At 53.8% G+C, this 20,754-nt stretch overlaps 8 protein-coding genes across 8 annotated transcripts; 6 read left to right on the top strand and 2 right to left on the bottom strand.

Annotated features, from left to right (window-relative positions):
* Positions 1-847: 847 nt before the first annotated feature.
* Z517_09076 (uncharacterized protein) lies at positions 848-3,007 on the top strand (the record flags this gene model as incomplete). Its single annotated transcript, XM_013424986.1, has 1 exon — positions 848-3,007. The coding sequence occupies one exon, from the start codon at positions 848-850 to the stop codon at positions 3,005-3,007; it is 2,160 nt and encodes a 719-aa protein (XP_013280440.1).
* A 38-nt stretch (positions 3,008-3,045) lies between these two features.
* Z517_09075 (uncharacterized protein) lies at positions 3,046-4,977 on the bottom strand (the record flags this gene model as incomplete). The annotated part of the gene is made up of 2 exons (XM_013424985.1): positions 3,046-3,181; positions 3,239-4,977. The coding sequence occupies 2 exons, from the start codon at positions 4,975-4,977 to the stop codon at positions 3,046-3,048; spliced, it is 1,875 nt and encodes a 624-aa protein (XP_013280439.1).
* A 415-nt stretch (positions 4,978-5,392) lies between these two features.
* On the bottom strand, positions 5,393-6,736 carry Z517_09074 (uncharacterized protein; the record flags this gene model as incomplete). The annotated part of the gene is made up of 5 exons (XM_013424984.1): positions 5,393-5,570; positions 5,623-6,003; positions 6,067-6,288; positions 6,376-6,470; positions 6,545-6,736. The coding sequence occupies 5 exons, from the start codon at positions 6,734-6,736 to the stop codon at positions 5,393-5,395; spliced, it is 1,068 nt and encodes a 355-aa protein (XP_013280438.1).
* An 883-nt stretch (positions 6,737-7,619) lies between these two features.
* Positions 7,620-9,561, top strand: Z517_09073 (uncharacterized protein; the record flags this gene model as incomplete). Its single annotated transcript, XM_013424983.1, has 8 exons — positions 7,620-7,998; positions 8,059-8,140; positions 8,207-8,444; positions 8,537-8,624; positions 8,679-8,736; positions 8,796-9,372; positions 9,457-9,497; positions 9,549-9,561. 8 exons carry the CDS (start codon positions 7,620-7,622, stop codon positions 9,559-9,561), a joined length of 1,476 nt encoding a protein of 491 aa, XP_013280437.1.
* A 400-nt stretch (positions 9,562-9,961) lies between these two features.
* On the top strand, positions 9,962-11,143 carry Z517_09072 (uncharacterized protein; the record flags this gene model as incomplete). Its single annotated transcript, XM_013424982.1, has 4 exons — positions 9,962-10,243; positions 10,303-10,444; positions 10,503-10,691; positions 10,767-11,143. 4 exons carry the CDS (start codon positions 9,962-9,964, stop codon positions 11,141-11,143), a joined length of 990 nt encoding a protein of 329 aa, XP_013280436.1.
* A 995-nt stretch (positions 11,144-12,138) lies between these two features.
* Z517_09071 (uncharacterized protein) lies at positions 12,139-13,959 on the top strand (the record flags this gene model as incomplete). The annotated part of the gene is made up of 5 exons (XM_013424981.1): positions 12,139-12,171; positions 12,234-12,561; positions 12,648-13,148; positions 13,231-13,374; positions 13,442-13,959. 5 exons carry the CDS (start codon positions 12,139-12,141, stop codon positions 13,957-13,959), a joined length of 1,524 nt encoding a protein of 507 aa, XP_013280435.1.
* A 1,774-nt stretch (positions 13,960-15,733) lies between these two features.
* Positions 15,734-16,720, top strand: Z517_09070 (uncharacterized protein; the record flags this gene model as incomplete). Its single annotated transcript, XM_013424980.1, has 1 exon — positions 15,734-16,720. The coding sequence occupies one exon, from the start codon at positions 15,734-15,736 to the stop codon at positions 16,718-16,720; it is 987 nt and encodes a 328-aa protein (XP_013280434.1).
* A 496-nt stretch (positions 16,721-17,216) lies between these two features.
* On the top strand, positions 17,217-20,303 carry Z517_09069 (uncharacterized protein; the record flags this gene model as incomplete). Its single annotated transcript, XM_013424979.1, has 1 exon — positions 17,217-20,303. The coding sequence occupies one exon, from the start codon at positions 17,217-17,219 to the stop codon at positions 20,301-20,303; it is 3,087 nt and encodes a 1,028-aa protein (XP_013280433.1).
* Positions 20,304-20,754: the final 451 nt, after the last annotated feature.

Genomic DNA, 20,754 nt, shown 5'->3' with positions numbered 1-20,754 from the left:
AGACGAGTGGGCAGCCGATGAGTGCAGATGAATAAAGATGATGGGAAGAAAAGAAAAGAAATGCAGGTGGATTTGGGCGACATTGTGCAGAGCTCATAGTAGCGACGAGTCGAGGACAGCTTTTCTCATACAAGATGACATTAAGGATGGCAATCAAAGGGAACTCTCGATGCGTATCTCAAGGAGCAAGCGAAGAAAGAATGTTTCGACTGATATCCGGTCTGGCCGGAGGGTTTCCTCAAAGGTACGGGTGATGATAGCGAGAATACATTTTGAGTCAATGTCAACATTTGTTCTAGAAAACGTGGCCCTGAATATGGCATGTTTGTCATCCAGTCCCTGATCATCGAGGATGCCGTCACACATTACAGGCAGTCTATGGATAGATCCGCACTGGGTGAAAGAGATGCGGGAAACCCGTCGTGGTTATGGTATGGTGCCCTTCCAGGAACACGATGTCCCGTCTAGGAAGCACCAGCCGACATGCTCCGGTTGGTCACGAATCGCCACCAGCCTCTTGGCGAGCTCACCTCGCCCCTCACCCGTCCGGCGCCGCTTTTAACACGCTCACCCCCCCGGCTCACCTTTCCGCGAAGGCACGTGAGATCACTCCCCCCAGACTTGCAGTTCGTGGTAGGGAAATAGCGGCCTCCCTCCGCCCTTAACCCCAATTGTCCGTCTCCATACTTGGACATTGGCATTCTCCGTGTTTGGCGCAATACGTCTCCGTCGATATTGCCCTCTAAAGAGTGCTTCACGGTGTGCTACTTCCTCTCAAACAGCGTCCTGCTCCTAGGGCACTCTCTGGAAGGGCTGATCGTAGCAGAGACATAGACTTGGTCTCAAGATGTCCGATGACAGTTCCAAGCCGGCCGCATGCGATCGCTGCCACAAGAGAAAATCCAAATGTGATCGGCTGAGGCCCGCGTGCACCTCGTGTGCCAAAGGAGGTACTCAGTGTACCTACAGCGCCAAAGACCCTGCCATACGACGCCAGGACATGGAAAAGCTCGAGAGACGTCTTCGGCAAATGGAGGCTAAAAATGAAGCCTTGACCAGCCAACTACGAGAAGCTCAACGACTTGCGAGCGTCGGCAGCCCCTCTACCGCTGTGCATTCGACTTCCGGCCGGACGCAAACGATGACAAACAACAACGAGGTGACGAGTCAAGTCTCGTCCCTCAGCCTCGGTGTGGGTGGCGAACGACAATACTTGGGACCAACCAGCGGGCTGCTCCTTGCGAGCCTCCTCCAAGTCGACGGCCGTACCAGAGGCCGGAATGCCCAGGACGACGACGATTACAATGCAGCTCGCACTTTTGGGTCGGCTGCGCGCGGTGAAACGGTCACTCCAGACATCGGAGCGCTGCCTCCGGAAAATCTCGCCCGGAGCTTGGTGAGGGCGTATTTGGCCCATGATCATCTGTGCTATCCATTCCTTCACCCCAAAACACTAATCAACAGCTTGGAATCCATCTATAGTGATATCTCTTTTTATCGGGCTCACCACGTCGAAGCATTTACCCTCGACATGGTCCTCGCCATCGCCACAGCTCAGGTCTCAAAGTTTGACTGGCAAGTTATGCCAGATGCAGAGACACACCATGACCGCGCCATGAGTCGGCTCGCTCCCGTTCTCGGCAAGGGTGGAAGTGTCGCCCTGCAAGCTGTCCTTCTAATGTGCCAATATCGAATTGGGAGTGGTCTCTACGATTCCTCGGCGAGCTTGTGGCATCTAGTGGGCACGGCAGCAAGGATGTGCTTCGAGCTAGGTCTGCACCGAGAGTCCGTCTACTGTTCACCAGCCCTAGGTACTTCCGACCTCGAAGAGAACGCCTTTGACGACTCAGAGGTGCGGAGGAGATGTTTCTGGTGCACGTTGGCAATGGATAGAATAACGAGCATCACCCTAGGCCGGCCACTAGCAATCCACTTGGACGACTTTGACACTGAACTGCCACGTGCCGAAGCCAACATTGTTCTCAGCCCAGACAACAGTCTGTCACCCACAGAGCCCGTCGGGAGTCCTCCTTGGCAACTCCGAACAGCGATCTTCCTACAGATTGTGCGCTACCGTATCATCTGCGGGAAGATCCTCAGCTCTTTGCACAACGCTATCCGGTCCCGACCGACCTCCTCAATCGACTACGAAGACCGGCAGAGAGTGCTGTTTGAGGAGCTGGAATCTTGGCGATCTGACACCGAGACGTTGCCTCTCGGAGGCTCTCTGAGCGAGTCGGATCGCTCCAGCTTCCGGACTCGGGAATGGTATGATCTGCTGTACCTGAATGGAATCTTGATGTTGTACCGACCTTCGCCATCTATCCACGAGCCCCCCCAACACGGCGATAGCCTTCAACGAATCCTAGAGGCGGCGCAGAAAGCCATTGGTATCTATGCATATCTTCACAAGTCGCGTCGCATCAACTACTCTCCGATCACCCTTCACTCCGTTTTCATCGCAGGTCTCTCCTATATCTACGCCATCCGGTCGCATTTGCGACTTCGCCGGCGCGACCTTACGAATGGTGTCGGTCCCTCAACGCCAAGGGCGACCGGTTTGTCCACCGATCCAAGCATTACTCAGATAGTCAACACTACGCGTGACTGCTCCAATGTCCTCGTCGCTGTCTCTGAGCGGTGGTCTACAGCCCGCAATGCTCATCAGGTGTTTGGGAGACTCAGTGACGCGCTGTTGACCGATGTGGTTGAATTTCAGAGCCAGACACGAAGCGCCCTCAACAGCAGTATGCCTCTTCAGGGCGTGCTGCATCAGGAGCAACCTCGAAATATGTCGCAGACTGAAATGACTCCCACATTGGGACAGCACTTGTTCTCATCTACGGCCTTGAATGGCATGGATTTCAGTTATCAGGATTGTTTCAATGACTTGCAGGATCTTTATAATGGCTACGACTTTGCCAACGTTTCCATGATACAAGCCAGTCAAGATTGGCTGTTTGAGATACAGACGCTCGATCACAGCATGGGCGGAGTGGGCCACTGACCGAGAGGAAGCGTTGCTGTGTCCACACACGTGCACCCTTATATTCGGCCTCGGTTGAGAAACTGTAACGGGATATCGACATGCCTACTCCTCAAGTATTCGCCAATGCCTTTACCAAGTCCATCGATGCGATCCGAAGAGGCGATGCCACCGGAGAGGTTGTCCAGAACACGACTGAAAGTGCGTCAACGCCTGAAATACAGAGGTGAGGGATGACATGGTGGTACTTACAAATGGACGGCAAGGATTTTGGGGAATTCAACTCGCTCAACTCGTCGAGAAGGATCGCATTTGAACCAGTCTTTGCCAAACAGCTCCTTGAGCTTCTTCACAGTCAGGAGTGTTTTCAGCCAGGGGTATTCGTCCTCGTGGCGGACGAAAAAGCCGATGTTTGAATTGTCCGCCTTGTCACCTGACCTTGCGTGCACAATACTACCCAGAGGGACCCTCGCTGTAGGGCCCAGGGAAGCCAAGTCGATAGGATCGGCCGACTCGTACGATGGCCTCACGGCTGGATACTCGGCTGTCTTCTTGGTGGTCGGAATCTCGAGCAGCCTTCCGTTTCCCAGATCAACCTGATGATGGATGATGGAGAGTGGAATGACAGCGGGGAAAATCTCCATGAAGGGCTTTGGATCCATAGTCCGGAAGTCCAGGTTCATATGGTAGCCGGGGTAACTTTGCATCCTCAGCGCGTATATCGGAGTCTTAAAGTGGGGAGCGACAATGTCTTCCTGCCTCCGGGCCTGTGCAAAGACTCGCAACTGAAGAGTCCCAGCCTGCTGGCTCTCGGGGTTTTCTACCTCGGATCCATACAGCTCAATGCTCAGCTTGCTGAATCTGTGGTTCTGGAATACGTGGTTCAGCTGCTGCTTCATCATTTGAGCCTTCGCATCAACGTCGAGTCCATTGATGAAGAAGGTCGCCTCGGCCTGGTACCCCCCTGGTGCAGCGAACATTGCTTTGGTCGTCGCCGGCGGTGGAAGACCGACAATACCTGTGACCCGGACTCGATCCTCCGAGCCTTCCTCTGCCTCAATCTGAATATTTGAGAGATCCGCCACAACATCAGGGTTGAGGTAGAGGTGGCCTTGCAATTCATACAACGTCTGCGCCTTGACTGTCTCGGTCGTGACATGGCCACCTCCCGTCGATGTCTTCGTGATGACACATCCACCTCGAGCATCAATCTCGGCAATGGGAAATGCCACGTCAACGAGGTCGTCCAGAAACTCCTTGAACCCGGAGAAATTGGCACCCACAACGTAGGCGCCACATTCGATCAAGTGGCCCGCCAGCAGTGCCCCCGCCAGCTCGTCGTACTGACCTTCCAGATCCCAGCCAAAGTGCCACGCGGCAGCACCCATGACAGGCGATGCGTCCGTACACCGTCCACATATCACGATACTTGCGCCAGCCTTGAGAGCCTCTACTATGCCTCGACATCCGACATATGCGTTTCCACAGAAGGGCTCTAGATTCCAATCGTCCAATGTCCGCTCCGCATGATCCAAGTGAGGAAAATGGAGGTCTTTCCGCCGCTCCGGGTCGTGGATCAAATTCGAAATGTCGTCGCCGAGCACTGCAGCCACGGTGATCTGATCATGTCCCTTCGATCGGAGCAGCTCGCGTACTTTCTTCGTGAGGGATTGAGTGTTCAAAGCTCCGGCGTTGGTGACAACCTTGATTCCCTTCGCAACGATATCGTCGATACACTCCTCGAGTTGCAGGAAGAATCCGTCTTCGTAGCCCAGTTCCCGATTGTCCTTCTTAGCAATAGCGTTCCAGGCAATGTTCATCTCGGACAGCCAATCCCCCGTAATCACATCGATGTTGTTTTCGGCCACCATTCTAGCCATGGCAGTGGGCATGTCGCCCGTTGCACCGGAAACATTTCCAATGCGGATGGAACCTTTGCTTATCATGCTGAAATGGTCGAGTTGCGGGCTCAATTGCAGGTTGGCGGTCATGATAACCACTATTCACAACATATCTGAACAAGTTCTTCCAGCTAGAGGCGGTCGACGAATCTTGGTCAATGCACGCACAGTGTGGCCAAGCTCCACCAGACGCAGTACGATTCCTGCCCGACTTGTGGCACCCCGTGCAAGGTACGGACTTGGTTAGATGATTGATTCCCTGGTCTTGGTCCGGATCCACCATCGGTGTCAAGGCCGAAATGCTACTCTTCTCCTTTTCTAGCACATCCGGAGGGCTTCAATCGAAGGAGGATCTGCCTAACGGGGGTGGCCAGACCCGGAACTCATTCCTTCCTGGCGTATCTTTTCTTCAAGCAGTTTTCTACTGGCGGTTTCAAGGGAGCCTATACATGCATGATTACACAATGTCATGACGAATCTAACAACAACTTCCTGGACTCCATCATTAAGGCTTCAAAACGACCTTTCTCGCCAGCTGCTTCTCAAAAATTTCATATCCATGCGCTGCCCCCGACAATGGTAGCCGATGTGTTACCATGCTCGCGAGCTTTGCCTTGTTTGCCATGACAATCTCCAGTGCCTCGTCGAAGACTGCGCTCACCGGTGCACGCCCAAGATTGATGCTGTAGAAGATCAGCCGACCATCGAAGAGCAGGTCGAGAGAACTTGACTTACTTCAGGTTCTTTTGGTAGCATTCGAGCGCAGTGAAGGGAAGATCACCTTGATGGAAGCCAATCGACGACAAGACACCACAAGGTCTCAGCATATCAAAAGCCGATCTCAGTGCTGACTTGCTGCCAACCACTTCAATGATAGCGTCGGCGCCGCGGCCATCCGTTGCTTTGTTTATCGTTTCTGCTATGTCGTGCTGGCCCAATTTGAGCGGAATGCCGCCCATGTTTGCCGCCTGTTCTAGCCTGTCGTCGACACTGTCGACGACGTAAATCGTTCTCACCCCTTTGGATCGCGCGGTCAGGATTGCGCAGAGGCCTACTGGCCCGCAGCCGAGGCAAACAAAAACTGCCTCTGTGAGTGATTGCGACTTTGACAGACGGCTTTGGCTTTTTTCAAAGGAGTAAGCATCACTTCCGATCCCCAGATCAGGCGACCGAAAAAACTCGATAGCTCTCATGGCGCCATAGTAGCCAGTGGGGAAGATGTCGCACATCATGATCAAAAGGTCATCCTCGACATTTTCCGGCGTCGCCCTGAGTGTGCCGTCTGCAAACGGCACCCGGACGTACTCAGCCTGCCCTCCAGCTAGACCTTGGGTGCCAAATGGTGCGAATCCTTTAGGGCACCGATTGGGATAGCCGTGTTGGCAAAACCAGCAAGACATGCTGTTCAAACATTCGCGTTGCTTCAGCCACTTCATTTGTCTTGCAAAGGAGCCCACAGTCCAGTGTACAACGCCAACTATGACTTACCAGACAGGAGAGAACGTGGAGACAACTTTCTGCCCAACGTTGAAGTTGCGAACCTCTGGTCCGATCTTTTCGATATATCCCACGAATTCGTGTCCCTGGATGTGATGCCCACTGTTAGTATCTGAGCACTGAATAACATCCAAGGCAAGGCTGGATAAGATTCAATCACCATGATATGTCCGACTGGAGTCTTCTGGTGACCACGATACATGTGCAATTCCGAACCACAGATGCCTGCCGATGTCACCTTGACGATGGCGTCCGTGGGTTCTGTCACAGTTGGTATTGGACGCTTCTCCACGTCTATTGTCCAAGGCCCATTGAATATAACGGCGTCCATGTCGTGTCCTATGTTCTCCATTGAGGTAATGACCATAGATTCCCTGTTATCTTGTCTCAGTATCGAAAATGGGTACAATCGGCTTTGAGAGTGCTTGAAGGAGAGCAGATCTGTTACAGCTTACAGCGTTTAGGTTTTCGTTCAGCAATAGGCACATGAGATATGATTCACCTGGAGCCTACGTCGGCCCTTCTACACTCTGAGAGCAGCATTGGAAAACCCTCTGAATGAGGGCACCCCCCAAAACGCCGGCTACGGCGGCAACTTTGGCCGAAGGCTACATTAGGAACGGGACACGACAAGGCTCAGAGACATTCTGCTTGCTCGGTGGATCCATGTCATCCATCGCGGGATCCAGTCTGGCAAAGGAATACCACCCCCCCAGGGTCAGTGTTGCTCGGCCGTCGTAAAGCTTAGTAGATAACCATTCCCATAGCCAGTGTAGATAATACTATTACAAATGGAAGAAAGCCAGTGACAGACCCAGATTTCACGCGGCACGGATGCCGACGCCGCAGTGCTGATCGGCTGGACCGCCGACACCTTCGGAAATTCTTCCTTCGACCCACAGATGGACCCCCAAACATTGGCAGCTGGGAAGTTTCGCCATGGCGATGATGAATGGAATGAGACGAAACTTTATAGAGCGAACCCGCAAAGCCATCAATGAAGACATCAGCCGACCACAGAATGGAGTCCCACCATAGTCTATTGGTTGGCACACGGTACCGAATTGCCAGCTCCAGGAATGCTTGCCATATGGGACGTGTGCACACTTGCCGGGTCGGCAACGGCGTCGATCCTCGAACAAATGGAACTGACAAGAGCAGTGAACATCAAAGTCCTCCTTCCAAGTCGAGTGACTCTTCAACTTCCAGCACTGGTTTCTAGATAGCATTCGAAGATGGTGGGAGCAAATTTCCCGACTCCAAAGCCCACGGACCTGACTTGTTTTTACATCAACGGTCGATACGTCAAACCGATCTGCGAGGAAACATACATCTTGCGAAATCCCAAGGATGATACAATCGTGGCCGATGCGGTCCCCATCGGCGGACCTGAGGACGTCGACGCAGCGGTCGCAGCGGCCGAGGAAGCTTTTACTGGACCATGGAGCAACTTCACGGCCGCACAACGATCAGAGTGTCTCCGCAAGCTCGCTGACCTGCTGGAAGACAACCTGGTTGACATCCTGACCCTGGATTCAATGACCACGGGGAATCCAGTTTCCCTTATTCCGACACGTGAGAAGACTTATATCAAAAATAATTTGCTATACTATGGTACGCAAAGGGACTGCACTCTATGGGGGCGAAGGGTTCTGTCTGATCTGTGAAAAACAGCCGGGTGGACGGACAAGCAAAGAGGAGACTACTTTCCAGCCGACGATGGGTTCGTCAAACTGGTGCGCCACGAGCCTTTGGGGTGAGTATCCGGTCATGATCTGGACGATCACCACAGGGGCAATTGTAAACATTGCTGACGAGGCAGCGTGTGCGTGGGAATCAACCCGTACAACTCTCCGGTCGCGTCATTCATCATCAAAGCCGCACCATGTCTCGCAACGGGCAATGTGTTGATCATCAAGCCTTCCGAGAAATCTCCCTTCGGATCCTTGGCCCTGGCTCCCTTGTTTGAGCAAGCCGGCTTTCCAAAGGGTGTGGTGCAGGTGGTGTGCGGCGATGGTCGAACTGGGGCCCTCTTCGCCCAACACATGCGTGTGAGGAAGGTATGGAGTATATTTCTTTTCCCAGCCGGGGTGACTTGGGATCCCAGTGTGGGGGGGAACGCTTCGCTGAAATTAGTGAACGCCAACAACAGATAAGCTTCACGGGCAGTATTGCAACGGGGAAGAAGATTCAGATCGCGGCGGCAGCGAGCAACCTCAAAAGAGTTACCTTGGAGCTTGGTAAGAGCTTCCCGTGTTACCGAAAATCCGACTTCGCTCACTAGAGACTGCCAGGGGGCAAAAGTCCAGCTGTGATTTTTGAAGACGCGAATATTGAGAACGCCCTTACGTGGTAGGAAGTCCGGGCACCGAACATGTGCGAAAAAGAAGGGGCTAATATGCGAATTTCAGGACCATTAACGGGATCCTGGCTCGGTCCGGCCAGGTCTGCGTTGCAGCGTCGCGAATCTACGTTCAGAAATCGATCGCGGCCAGGTTTATCGGAGCTTATAGCCAGCGGATGGAAGCAGCGGCTTCGCAACTAGGTGACCCGCAAGATCCCCGAACGACGCTGGGGCCTCTTGCCGATGCAGCCAGTTTCTCCAAAGTCCAAGCGATGATCGAGCAAGGCAAGACCGAAGCCGAACTCGTAGTTGGAGGCGTCAGGCACGGCCCTGACGGTTGCTTCATGAAACCGACCGTATTTCTGCATCCTAAGCCGGACGCGGAAATCTACAAGACCGAAGTTTTTGGACCGGTCGCAGTCATTCGGACTTTTGAGACCGAGGAAGAGGTTCTCAGGCTGGCAAACGACACAGAGTATGGGCTGATGGCGGGGGTTTTCACCAGAGACATCAATAGGGCGCTGAGGGTGTCTAGCAAGATCGATTCCGGGGTCTGTGGTATCAACTGCATCTCTCACATGAGCATTCAGGCCCCGTTTGGAGGGAGAAAATCGTCTGGGATCGGCAGAGAGTTTGGCGAATACGTGAGCTTTCCACTCCTCCTGACGGGGGCAAGCTGTGGGAGTGTTTTTGATCAGTGCAGGCTAACTTCTGGTGTTGGAACACAGGCCTTGCGATCTTTCACCGAGCCAAAGACGGTGCTGATCAAGTAAGTCTGGGAACTCGAGAGCTGGAACCAAACGCTAACGCACGAAAACAGCATGAACTCGTGACAGCAACATCAAGGGTGTTCTGAGGGACTGGATAGAACGGTTCTTTTTTAGCTAAAGAAAAGATACAACCTGTGCCAGCCCTTCCACCCCCCCGGTGCCGCCCGGATGTTTCAGCCTCGTGAGCCCCCCGCCTGCCAAGCCCTGCATAAAGTGTTGAGGCACCGCCAATGCGAAAACTCGTTGATGATTATTGATTGACTGTTTGAACATGACAACACCATCCAATGTTCTCAAGTCCGCAGAGTGATGCGCATTTCGACCCGGTCGGTGGAGGCTGGGTGGGTCGTCCGGCGGCCGGGAGTCCGACACGCCTCTGGTCTGTTTGGTTTGAAATACCAGCCCAGGAACCCCCCCCCCCCCCCCCAAGTTCATCATCATCAAAAGATTTATTGGTTACACCATGGCTAACCAGACCTACAAGCAGGTGAAGCTGCCCCGGTTTGATGATCTCCCTCTGGATGCTTCTCATCCGCCTCATTCGGCATGGTTTCTTTTTGGCCAGGACGATCAACTAGGATGTCTCAATCACTTGACGCCCGAGCGTGTCGCCCATACGGCGGCCAATGAAATCAGGACCGGCGTTTCGGTCGGACTGAACTGGGGCCTGGACCAGATGAAGGTGCCGCCATTCTACCGGACCAAGTTGAAGCACGAGATTTTCAGCATTGGGGATTTTATCAATGTGGGTTGGCCGATGGTCAGTGGGCTAGAGACTAACTCGTCCTCGTGCAATCAATCCAGGACGACAAACTCGAATTTAATACTCAGACGAGTAGTCAGTGGGACGGCTTCCGACACTGGTCATTTCCAGACGGACGATTCTACAATGGGGTCACTCAAGACGAGGTACGCAGTGGCACTTCGGCACGAAATGGGATTCATGGTAGGCACCCGCTATCGTTCCAGCCCCGAAGGAAAAAGGCGAATCCTCATGTTGGCAGAGTGGACAAAGCGAGGGATTGTGGGACGGGGCGTCCTGATCGATCATTACTCGTATGTCACCGAACGAGGGGACCCAAACTACGACCCATGGCTCTACCACAAGATCCCCGTGTCCGAAATCGAGGCCATCGCAAAGGAGAAAGGGATCCAATTCCAGACGGGAGATCTTCTCCTGCTACGAACAGGTAGTGTGCTCGGTTGCGCCCACAGACCATTGGGGGGGAGATGCCCTTGCTGACGGCTTTCAAACCCCTTTGCCCCAGGCTTTGTCCATCGATATCAAACCATGCCATTTGACGCCCTGACGAGCCAGATGGCTCAGCCGGAATATCATTATCCGGGGCTCGAAGGCTCCGAGGAATCATTGCGCTGGCTGTGGAACACTCATTTCGCAGCCGTGGCCGCAGACAGCCCCGGCTTCGAGGCCTGGAGCGCCGGTCTGGGGGACTCGGGTGTTCAATACCGCATGCACGAAGTCATCCTCTCAGGCTTTGGGTTGCCGATCGGGGAGCTCTTCGACCTGGAAGCTCTGGCCGAGGAGTGCAAGAGACAGCAGCGATGGACCTTCTTCGTGACCAGCATGCCCCTGAACGTGCCTGGTGGGGTAGGGAGTCCTCCAAATGCCGTAGCCATCTTTTGATGTCGGAGAGACACGAGCGTTTTGCTTTCGCTAGAGTCTGGGTGGCGTCGCCACGTCTTCGAATACACAACTCACCTTTCACGTCAATACAGATAGATGGCTTTCCCGTGCTCAGGTTCCGCTCCGGCCATCCCAGCGGAGGCTCGCTTTTATGGCTCGAGGGCCTTGAATACCCGGAATAAGTGGGGACGTTCATTGTTGTTGAGGCCAAAAGGCGAGAAGGAGTCGAGGTAGTCAACATCGGGCGGCGCGCCGACCGTGGCGGTGGTTCAAGCCGACAAACTTCATGACCAGAGGCCTGGAGAAGAGAGCACCGTCCGCGCCCTCGAGGTGATGATACTCGGCGGAGGGAGAAGGTGAGAAACCCCCGACTGCCGTGCTGCTGCTCTCGTTCTCCATCCCGCTCGTGAAAAAAAAAAGGTGAACAAGCTATTCATCTCGGCATCTTTCCTGTTCGGTGCAAAGAGCCGTACCATGATGCCGATTTGGATAACCCAAGGTCCACCTCCAGGACCCAGGACCTTGCCCCCGAGGACTCTATCAGCAAAAACTTTGTTTCCAGTGCTCCGCTCACAGCGGGTCCCTCCGGTTCCGCTGCAATCTAGAGCCGTTCGTGCCACCGCCGACTCGCCTCAAGCGGGTTTTTCTCATCCGCTTGGACGGGGGTTCGACTGAATCGACACCGCGAAGGATGGCGTTTCCGATCCACAGTAGCGGGGGGTTTGCCGATGCCCACGAGGAAGTGCCAGAAGGCATGGAAGCTAGATTTGCGATCCGCAAAAGGAGACAACGACGAAGGGAGACCGCCACGGCGTGACAGCGTGACGGGGTGTGAGCCGACGACGCTCTCATCTCTCTTTAAAAGTGCTCCCTTCCCCAGATCCCCCATATGAACACCCCGAGTTTACTCCAGTCTTGAACCGGGAGCCCTCGAATACAACCAGTACACCTGCTACTCTTCGTTGTGGGCAGAACGCTCGCTCTACTCGCTCATCATGGTCCTGTCTCCCTCTGCCATCCGTCTTTTGGTAAGTGGTCTGCTCTGGACGGCGAGACGGAAAATGTATCCTGACCCAAGTGTCCTCGTTAGATTGTGCTCTTCGTCGCCTTGGGCTCTTTGACCTACGGGTACAGCGCCAGCATCATCGCGACCACCCTGGGACAACCCTCGTTCATCGCCTACTTCGAACTCGACACTCGATCGAATGCCACTCAGTTGACAGGCGCCATCAATGGCCTGTTCCAGACCGGCGGCCTATTCGGCACCCTCTCCTGCACCAAGCTCCCGGACTGGCTGGGTCGGAGGAAGGCACTGCTGCTGAATGCCGTCATCACTGTCATTGGAGGCGCCCTCCAAGCCGGGAGCGTCGACATCGGCATGTACATTGCCATGAGATTCGTCACTGGCTGGGGAATAGGTAGGTTCTCCTGGGGTGCCATGCGTGCTTTGGCCCTCGTTTTTTTTTTAGCAACCCCATCAAACTGAAACCTCGTCGTCGTCTAGGTGGACTCGTCACGCTCGTCCCTCTTTACCAGTCCGAAATCGCACCTCCTCGAATTCGGGGATGGCTCGTGGGCATGCACGGCGTCTTGATCTGCGTGGGTTATGCCGCGGCGAGCTGGATCGGCCTGGGTTTCTACTTTGTCAACGCCAGCGGCGCACAATGGCGACTGCCCCTGGCCATCCAGTGCTTTCCCCCCTTGTTCCTGGCCCTCGGAGTCTTGTTCTTGCCCGAATCGCCTCGCTGGCTCGTCGACCGTGACCGTGTCGACGAGGCGTACAGGTCGTTCAAGGCGGTCCGAGCGGAGAGGACCGACGACATCATCAGCGATGATCTGGCGATCCGAGCAGAGTTCAATCTCCTGCAAGGCCAGATTCTGCACGAAAGGCTGGAAGTGCTGTCCTTTATCGACCTCTGGAGAAAGCCTTCTATGCGAAAGCGGTGCATCGTGGGCTTCCTCGCCTTGTTTGGCTGTCAGGGAACGGCAACACTTGTCATTAACAGTAGGTTGCTCCCCCCGGGGGGCGGGGGGTCTCGGTGCTTTTTGGGAAATCCTCGATTGCTGACGGTGGGCCTCCCTTCCAGACTATGGTCCCTCGCTTTATTCCTCCTTGGGATTCAATACCGTCCAACAGCTGCTCATCCAAAGCGGGTGGATCACTGTTTGTCCCTTCGGTAACTACATCAATGCCTTGATCGTCGATAGAGTTGGCCGTACTCGGTTGCTGGGTGAGTCCACCCCATCTAGCAGTGTGTCCCTTATCCTTCCCCCCCCAAACTAACGGAGCTCTCACAGTCTTCGGCTTCTCTGGCACCATCCTCGCCCTCATCGGCGAATGCATCACGGTGTCTATTTTCCAGCGCACCGGCGACCGGGGTGTCGCGGGCGCCGCCGTCTTCTTCCTCTTCTTGCACATTACCTTTTTCTCGTGCTGCTGCGACGCAACCTCGTACATCTACGCCGCCGAGATCTTCCCCACGCCGGTCAGGGCCAAGGGGCTTGCTGTCTCGATTTCCGGCCTCTTTATCGCTACCATTATCTTCCTGCAAGCCGCTCCGACCGCTTTCGCCAACATCGGATGGAAATACTACATTGTTTTCATCGTCGTCACCTCTCTCATCACCCTCACGGTGTTGTTCTGGTTCCCGGAGACCAAGGGACTTTCCCTCGAGGACATTGGCGAGCTCTTTGGCGATTCGATCGAACCAACGCAGCTCGACGAGAAGATGCAGGTGCAAGAGGAGACCATCGAGGATCTTGATGCTGGGACGCAGTCAGAGAAACATGTACAACAGTCGGTCAGCTCTACGTGATGGGAAGAATCATGTATCCAAAGGGAAGATCTTCGTCTCTTCTTGGATGATGATGATTTTCGCTTGCCCAATTGCCGACGTCAAACAGAGTTGGGAAGACGGCGGTTCAGAAATACGGCAATCGTTCACGCCAATTTGTTGTTGTTGTTGTTGTTGTTGAGACCCTGAGGAATTTTGTACCAGACTTGAGGGACTGTAGAGCAGGGGAGGTGCCAGTTCGCATTGGCCCCTCAATAGATGACACTTTAACCTTTCCCAAGGCTTGACATTTCCCCGGACGAGGCATCGTCTCCTCTTATTCGTACTGTTAAGGCAATATTTTGAGACGTGTGACATGCTCTGAAACGAGGGGAGGAGCGGTGCAGCCTGCCCACCCGGCATCCATATCTCTCTCCCAATCTAAATAATGTTTGTACACACAATCGCATAATCAAGGCAAGAAGAGGTTGAGAGAGCCACTCACCGAGACAAAAAGGCTTTCCTTGAGAATGTTGAAAGCGAGGCGGGATTCCCACGCGGGGCACAAAACGGGCAATTTGACAGGCTTTCTTATCGACTTTCATACTTCAGTACGTTTTGCTACATAAGGAGGGCGATGTCGTCGGGCCCCGAAATTTTTCTCGGTGATCCACCTTTTTGCTGCGCTGGCCGAGGCAGAGAGACTCAACGGCGAGACACTACAAAGGATGTTTGGGAGCCTACGTAGAGAAAGGGCGTTGAAGGGGAGCACGCTATTCATAAACTAGGTACTTACTTAAGTTCTAGGTCCAAGGGAGGAGGGCGCTAAGGTAACGGTAGGCGTCTAAGACGGGACCTATTTTCGATCGAGCGCATATATATATTTACATATAAGTCGACGGGGTACGTAGTAACGGTGAGTAGAGGTGAGAAGAGAGGAGGGTGAGGGAGGGTGAGGGAGGTGTAAGTCGCAAGCGACGGGGGGTTTTGAAAGCCGCACGGGTTCGGGTGAGCCGCACGTGAGCTTCCCTACGGATTTTCCGTCCTTTATATCCGCCAATATACAAGGTATCATCTCTTTAGTAGACAGCGCAGTTTTAAGGTCTCGGGAGGTGTGTCACCCAGCCAAGGCCTCGAAGCGTAGAACCAGCGACGCCGCTTTTGAAGGAGAGGGTAGCCCGAAAGTGCCCAATTGCCGCAATCCTGAGCCCCCACCCGCGGTGAGTCGCGGTCGAGGGTCGGTCTTTCCGCGGCCAGATGCCAGGACGGGTGATCGCGCATCCCAATGATGAGTGCGCTGGGCGTGATTTTACCTTCTCCTGGCTTGTTGTCTCTCCCCGAATGCTGATCGACGGATGGTACCGGTTGATGGGACCCGGTGTGCTTAATAAGAGATCCAAGAGGGAGAAAACCCTTCTAGATGAAGACTGGCTAGATTCGGTAATAATATTGCATGACCGTGCATGCTTTCGTCCAGGGCACGCTTTGAAATCCCTGCTGTCCTGATAATAGAGTGTTTGACGGAGAGAACCCTTCTTTGGCTTCAGAATGATGTCAATCCTGCGGCGGATAGATCCTTGTGAAGAAAGAACTTCCAAAGCGATGGCAGGTACTGCAGATTGGTAATGCACTCTCTGAACCCAGCTGCAGAGATGTGTATGTATATAAAAAGACAAGGAACCATGTCTACCTCAAATTCTCTCCAGTGCATCCTCCTGAGTTGTTCGTCTTTCAGCATTCAAGTCTCTACTACAAGACCCGAAACATCACAGCAAAAAAAAAAAAAATTAAGGCTTCAGAGCGCACTTAGTCCACAATGGTCGAGTTCACAGTTTTCAAAGGCGGCAAGGCTGGCATCGTCCAAGCCACCTCCCAGCGCGAGATTGGTCCGCATGAAGTCCTCGTCAAGATCACGCACAGTGGCCTGTGTGGTACCGATCTCCATCACAAGGACATGGACATGGGGCTTGGTCATGAAGGCGTGGGCATTGTCGAAGACATTGGCAAGGACGTGACCATGTTCAAGAAGGGCGACCGAGCCGGTTGGGGATACATCCACAACGCCTGCGGGCAGTGCAAGCAATGCCTTCGTGGCGCCGAAACCTTCTGCTCTCAACGGCAGTATTACGGCACGGCCAACTTCGACCAGGGATCCTTGGGCACCCACGCCGTCTGGGTCGAGAACTTCCTGTTCAAGATCCCCCCAGAAATCAGCTCCGAGCACGCGGCCCCCTTGATGTGTGGCGGAGCCACCGTCTTCAACGCTCTCCACCTTCACGGGGTCAAGAGCACCGACCGCGTCGGAGTCATTGGCGTGGGCGGTCTCGGACATCTGGCCATCCAATTTGCTGCGGCAATGGGGTGTAAAGTGGCCGTCTTCTCCGGGACAGACAGCAAGAGGGACGAAGCGCTCAAGCTCGGCGCCCATGAATTCTATGCGACCAAAGGCCAAACGGAGCTCAAGGTGTCCCAGCCCATCGACCACTTGCTCGTGACGACCGCCTCGCAGCCCAACTGGGACATGTACCTCCCCATCATGGCACCCTCGGGCACGATTTACCCCCTCACCGTCAGTTCAGGAGACCTCAAGATGCCGTATATGGCCATAGTCATGAACGGCCTGAAAGTTCAGGGTAGCCTCGTGGCCGCGAGGCAGGTCCACCGGGAAATGCTCGAGTTTGCGGCCGTCCACGACTTGAAACCCATCATCCAGACCTTCCCGCTGACTGAAGGTGGCGTCGACGAAGCCTTTCAGATGTTGGAGAGCGGCCAGATGCGGTACAGAGGGGTCCTCGTGGCATAGATCGGGGGGGCGATGGGATTTCTGTGTCCAACCGAATTTAGCTAGTAGTCTATACCTTGAGGCGCGATGAGATAGAGGAGTTGGGAGAAATCAATATACAATACAATCTTGACCTTTGGTTTTCAGCAAAACACCGCCTCGTATTGCTGTCTCTACTTGTTTGTACTCGATGACGTAAAATTCGGGTCTCAGGCCGAGGCTGAGCCGAAGTCGAGCCGAATCACGTGGAAATTGGCCTATCACGTCGATCAACGGCTGTCAACGGCGCCTCAGCGAAGAGTGGATCAGCGTCAAGAAAAAGGAGACGCGTGTCCAGTGGCGTTGATTGGATTAGCATTTCCGGATCTTTCGTTTTTCCGGTTCCGCCCATTGCAACCACGCAGCCCAGCCTCTCGCCTCCCCAAGTTTCTGCTTGAATCTCCCAAGACCAGATTCTGCCTCCTCCTCTCCAACAGAAAAAGAACCTGGCTCGGGCCAAGTCGTCAATGCGGCAACAATGCTGCTGAAGCCCAAGGAGGAGGTGGGCGACAGCCACGCAGACACCGATGTTCGAGGTCTACGCAAGATTCGAGCTCAAAGCCCGTGGACATGGCGACCTCTCACCCTCATTACGACCGCTTTCGCCCTCCTGTCGCTCGCTATCATCGTTCGCTCGTCCCTTCGGTTACAGGTCGACCCGCAAGGATGTGTCATGTCGATGATGGCCCCGACCTACATCAAGCTCTCGGGATTTGACACAGAACACTCGCGGTTTGCAACCAAATATTCGTTGTATCTGTATCGGGAAGAGGGGGTCGACGAATACACAAAGGATAACATTGGGTTGCGAGGTGCTCCGGTGCTGTTCATCCCAGGGAATGCTGGGAGTTACAAGCAGGTCCGGTCTCTCTCGTCCGAGTCGTCCCGCTACTTTCACAACGTCTTGCGCCACGACGCCGAGGCAATCAAAGCCGGGGTGCGGTCTTTCGATTTCTTTACTATCAATTTCAACGAGGATCTCTCGGCCTTTCACGGGCAGACGCTGCTTGATCAAGCCGAATATGTCAATGAAGCTATTGCCTACATCCTCTCCCTCTATGTCGACAGTAATCGCATCCGCCGCGACTCCCAATTACCAGATCCGAGTTCTGTTATCCTCATTGGACATTCAATGGGAGGGATTGTCGCACGCACCGTGCTTGTGACTCCCAAATATCAGGCCAATTCGGTCAACACCATCATTACCATGTCGACGCCTCATGCGCGACCACCAGTCTCATTCGACGCAGATGTTGTTTCACTGTACCAACAGGTCAACGACTACTGGCGAGAAGCTTACCTGCAACGGTGGGCTAGTAACAATCCTTTATGGCATACGACTCTAATTTCTATCGCCGGAGGAGGTCGGGATACCACTGTACCTTCCGACTATACCAACATTGCCTCGCTTGTTCCAGAAAGTCACGGGTTCACCGTCTTCAGTTCCACTATCCCAGGGGTCTGGACCGCGATGGATCATTTGGCGATTACTTGGGCCGATCAAATGCGAAAAGTCATCATCAGGTCTTTGTATGATGTGGTCGACGTTCGTCGAGCGGCACAGACCAAGCCACGGGTGGAGCGCATCAAAGTCTTCCGGAAGTGGTTTTTGACGGGCCTGGAAGATGACGCGCCAAAGAACATGCGTCATGCACCACACGAGGTGCTTCTGACCCTTGGTGATGGAACCAGATCAGCCGTGGCTAAGGAGGACAACGTCACCATCCGGCATTTTGGGGTAAATGATCATATGTCCGCAGTCCTGCTGCCGATTCCCTCCGTGGACAATTCCACCTCGAAGATTTTCTCGCTCTTGACGGATCAACAGATGGATGACCAAGGTGGCTTCGAGAGGATGGAAATATTGTTCTGTTCCGCCTTTCCACTCGCTGGGGGGCTCACTTCAACACCACTGCCAATCCAGTTTGACCTCTCGCCGGGTGATCCTAGCGCAACGAGACTTGCCTGCAAGAGACCAGCGGGAGACGCCATTCTACTGCCCGCCTCGACGCGGCTGTCCCAATACCCGTTTGAGCAACAGCCACCGTTTACATATTTGACCTACGATTTGAGAGATCTTCAAGACCACCAGTTTGTTGCAATGATAGACAAAGCCACGGAAAGGAGTCATGGCTGGGCCCATGCAGAGATTGTTCCTGGGGCAGACTCAGTCGTCGCCTCTGATGTGAGCCTACCGATGCTCTTGCTTCGGGGATTGAATCTGGAGCTTCCTTCGAACCGCCCTCTGGTGACGGAAATCCGGGTGCCATCCATCCGGTCGAGTCTACTGGCGTACACCCTGCAAATTCGCCAGCACGGTTGCACGACCGATACAGAACTCTTCACGCCGTTGTTGAGGCAACACATTGACAGCCCGTACGAGTCCAAGTACTTTGTCAACTTCAAACAGGGAGATGTTAATCTTCATGGGGTGGCCCCCTTTATGCCGCCTACACTTGACGGCCGGGAGTCCAAGGCAGGAGTAGCCTTCCAGATCTGGTCCGATCCAACCTGCAATTCTTCCTTGGAGATTCGCTTACGGGCGGACCCAGTGGGAAGCTTAGGCAAGCTTGTGATCAGATATCGCACCGTCTTTGCCGTCTTCCCTCTGCTGGTGGTGGCAATGGTCCTGCGGAAACAGTTTCGAGTCTATGACAACTCGGGGGTTTTCATCTCCTTCTCCGAAAGCCTCGACCAAAGTTTGAGGCTGCCACTCCCTGTGTTGATGCTATCCATGACATTCTTTGCCACCGCGTTCACCACGGCGAGCTCGGCAAATCTTGTATCAAGCAGTCCTGCTCAAACCAACGGGACGGTAGTCGACTTTGCTCAGAACGACCTTCTGCTGGGTTCCCAAGACACGTTCTTCTGGTTTCTTGTCCCTCTGGCAGGCCTTCTGAGTGTGGGGGCTTGCGTTTTGATCAACTATGCCGTCTTGGGACTGTTACACTTTATTGTCATAGTATCCAATTTCGTCTCGCAACGCTACATGAAACCCGACGACGGCGACAAGGTCATGACTCCCGGGTTTGTGGCAAGTACGCCGCGTCGTCGAGCCATCAACACGGCAGTGCTCCTGTTCCTGGTGGCGACTATCATTCCTTACCCGTTCGCCTACGTGGTGGCTTGCATTGTACAAGTCTTTACCTGCGCACGAGCGTTGCGCCACGCCAAAGATTCGAGATCTGGGCCGGCACATAATTTCTTCAACTACACGTATTCGATACTCATTCTAATGCTCTGGGTCTTGCCGATTAATCTTCCGGTCCTGGTTGTTTGGATCCATAATTTGGCGGTGCACTGGCTGACACCGTTCTCATCACATCACAACGTGTTGTCCATAATGCCCTTTATCCTGTTGGTGGAAACCCTGTCGAGTGGGAAGATGGTGCCATCTGTGCGGTCCTTCAGATGGGCCACCAACCTGTTGTTTTTCGTCCTGGCGGTCTATGCGGCGTTGTACGGCATGACTTATGCGTACAGATTACACTACATTGCGAACATCATTGCCTTGTGGCTGGTCTTGCTTCATTTCTCCACGTACCAGAAACGGATCCCTACCTAGATGAGAAGGAGGAGGAGGATTGCGGCAGCGTCATTGCTACTACTACCTTGGACCGTCTTGGTCTAAGACAGAGATAAAGATTTCTAGAAGGGGCACATTGGGAAAAAAGAGAAGTCCGCAAGAAAAAGAAAAGGCACAATGCCATCTTGTGATTCTGGACGGCATTGATTGTGATCTTATTGTTCCTGTTTATGATAGAAGTTTACGAAGATATCCAACTGACCAACCAATCAAGAAACAGAGATTCTTTGTTGGATTTGTTTTGTTTCAACTCCCAAGGACCGTAAGGTGTAGAGGACCTAGGTAGAGAGATGTGAGGGACAAGACAAGACACGACATTTTCAGGGTTATTTAGTCTCACAGCGCAACAGCGCAACAGTCTGGAAATGTTGAGTGATTCACGCTCCTTCGTTCTTTCATTCTTCCGCCGTTCTAGTTTAATGACCTAGAG

This window comes from Fonsecaea pedrosoi (assembly GCF_000835455.1).
Source record: "Fonsecaea pedrosoi CBS 271.37 unplaced genomic scaffold supercont1.6, whole genome shotgun sequence".
Classification (NCBI taxonomy): Eukaryota; Fungi; Ascomycota; class Eurotiomycetes; order Chaetothyriales; family Herpotrichiellaceae; genus Fonsecaea; species Fonsecaea pedrosoi.
Note: the sequence above shows the minus strand (reverse complement) of the source record. Positions and strands in the feature narration are given on the sequence as shown.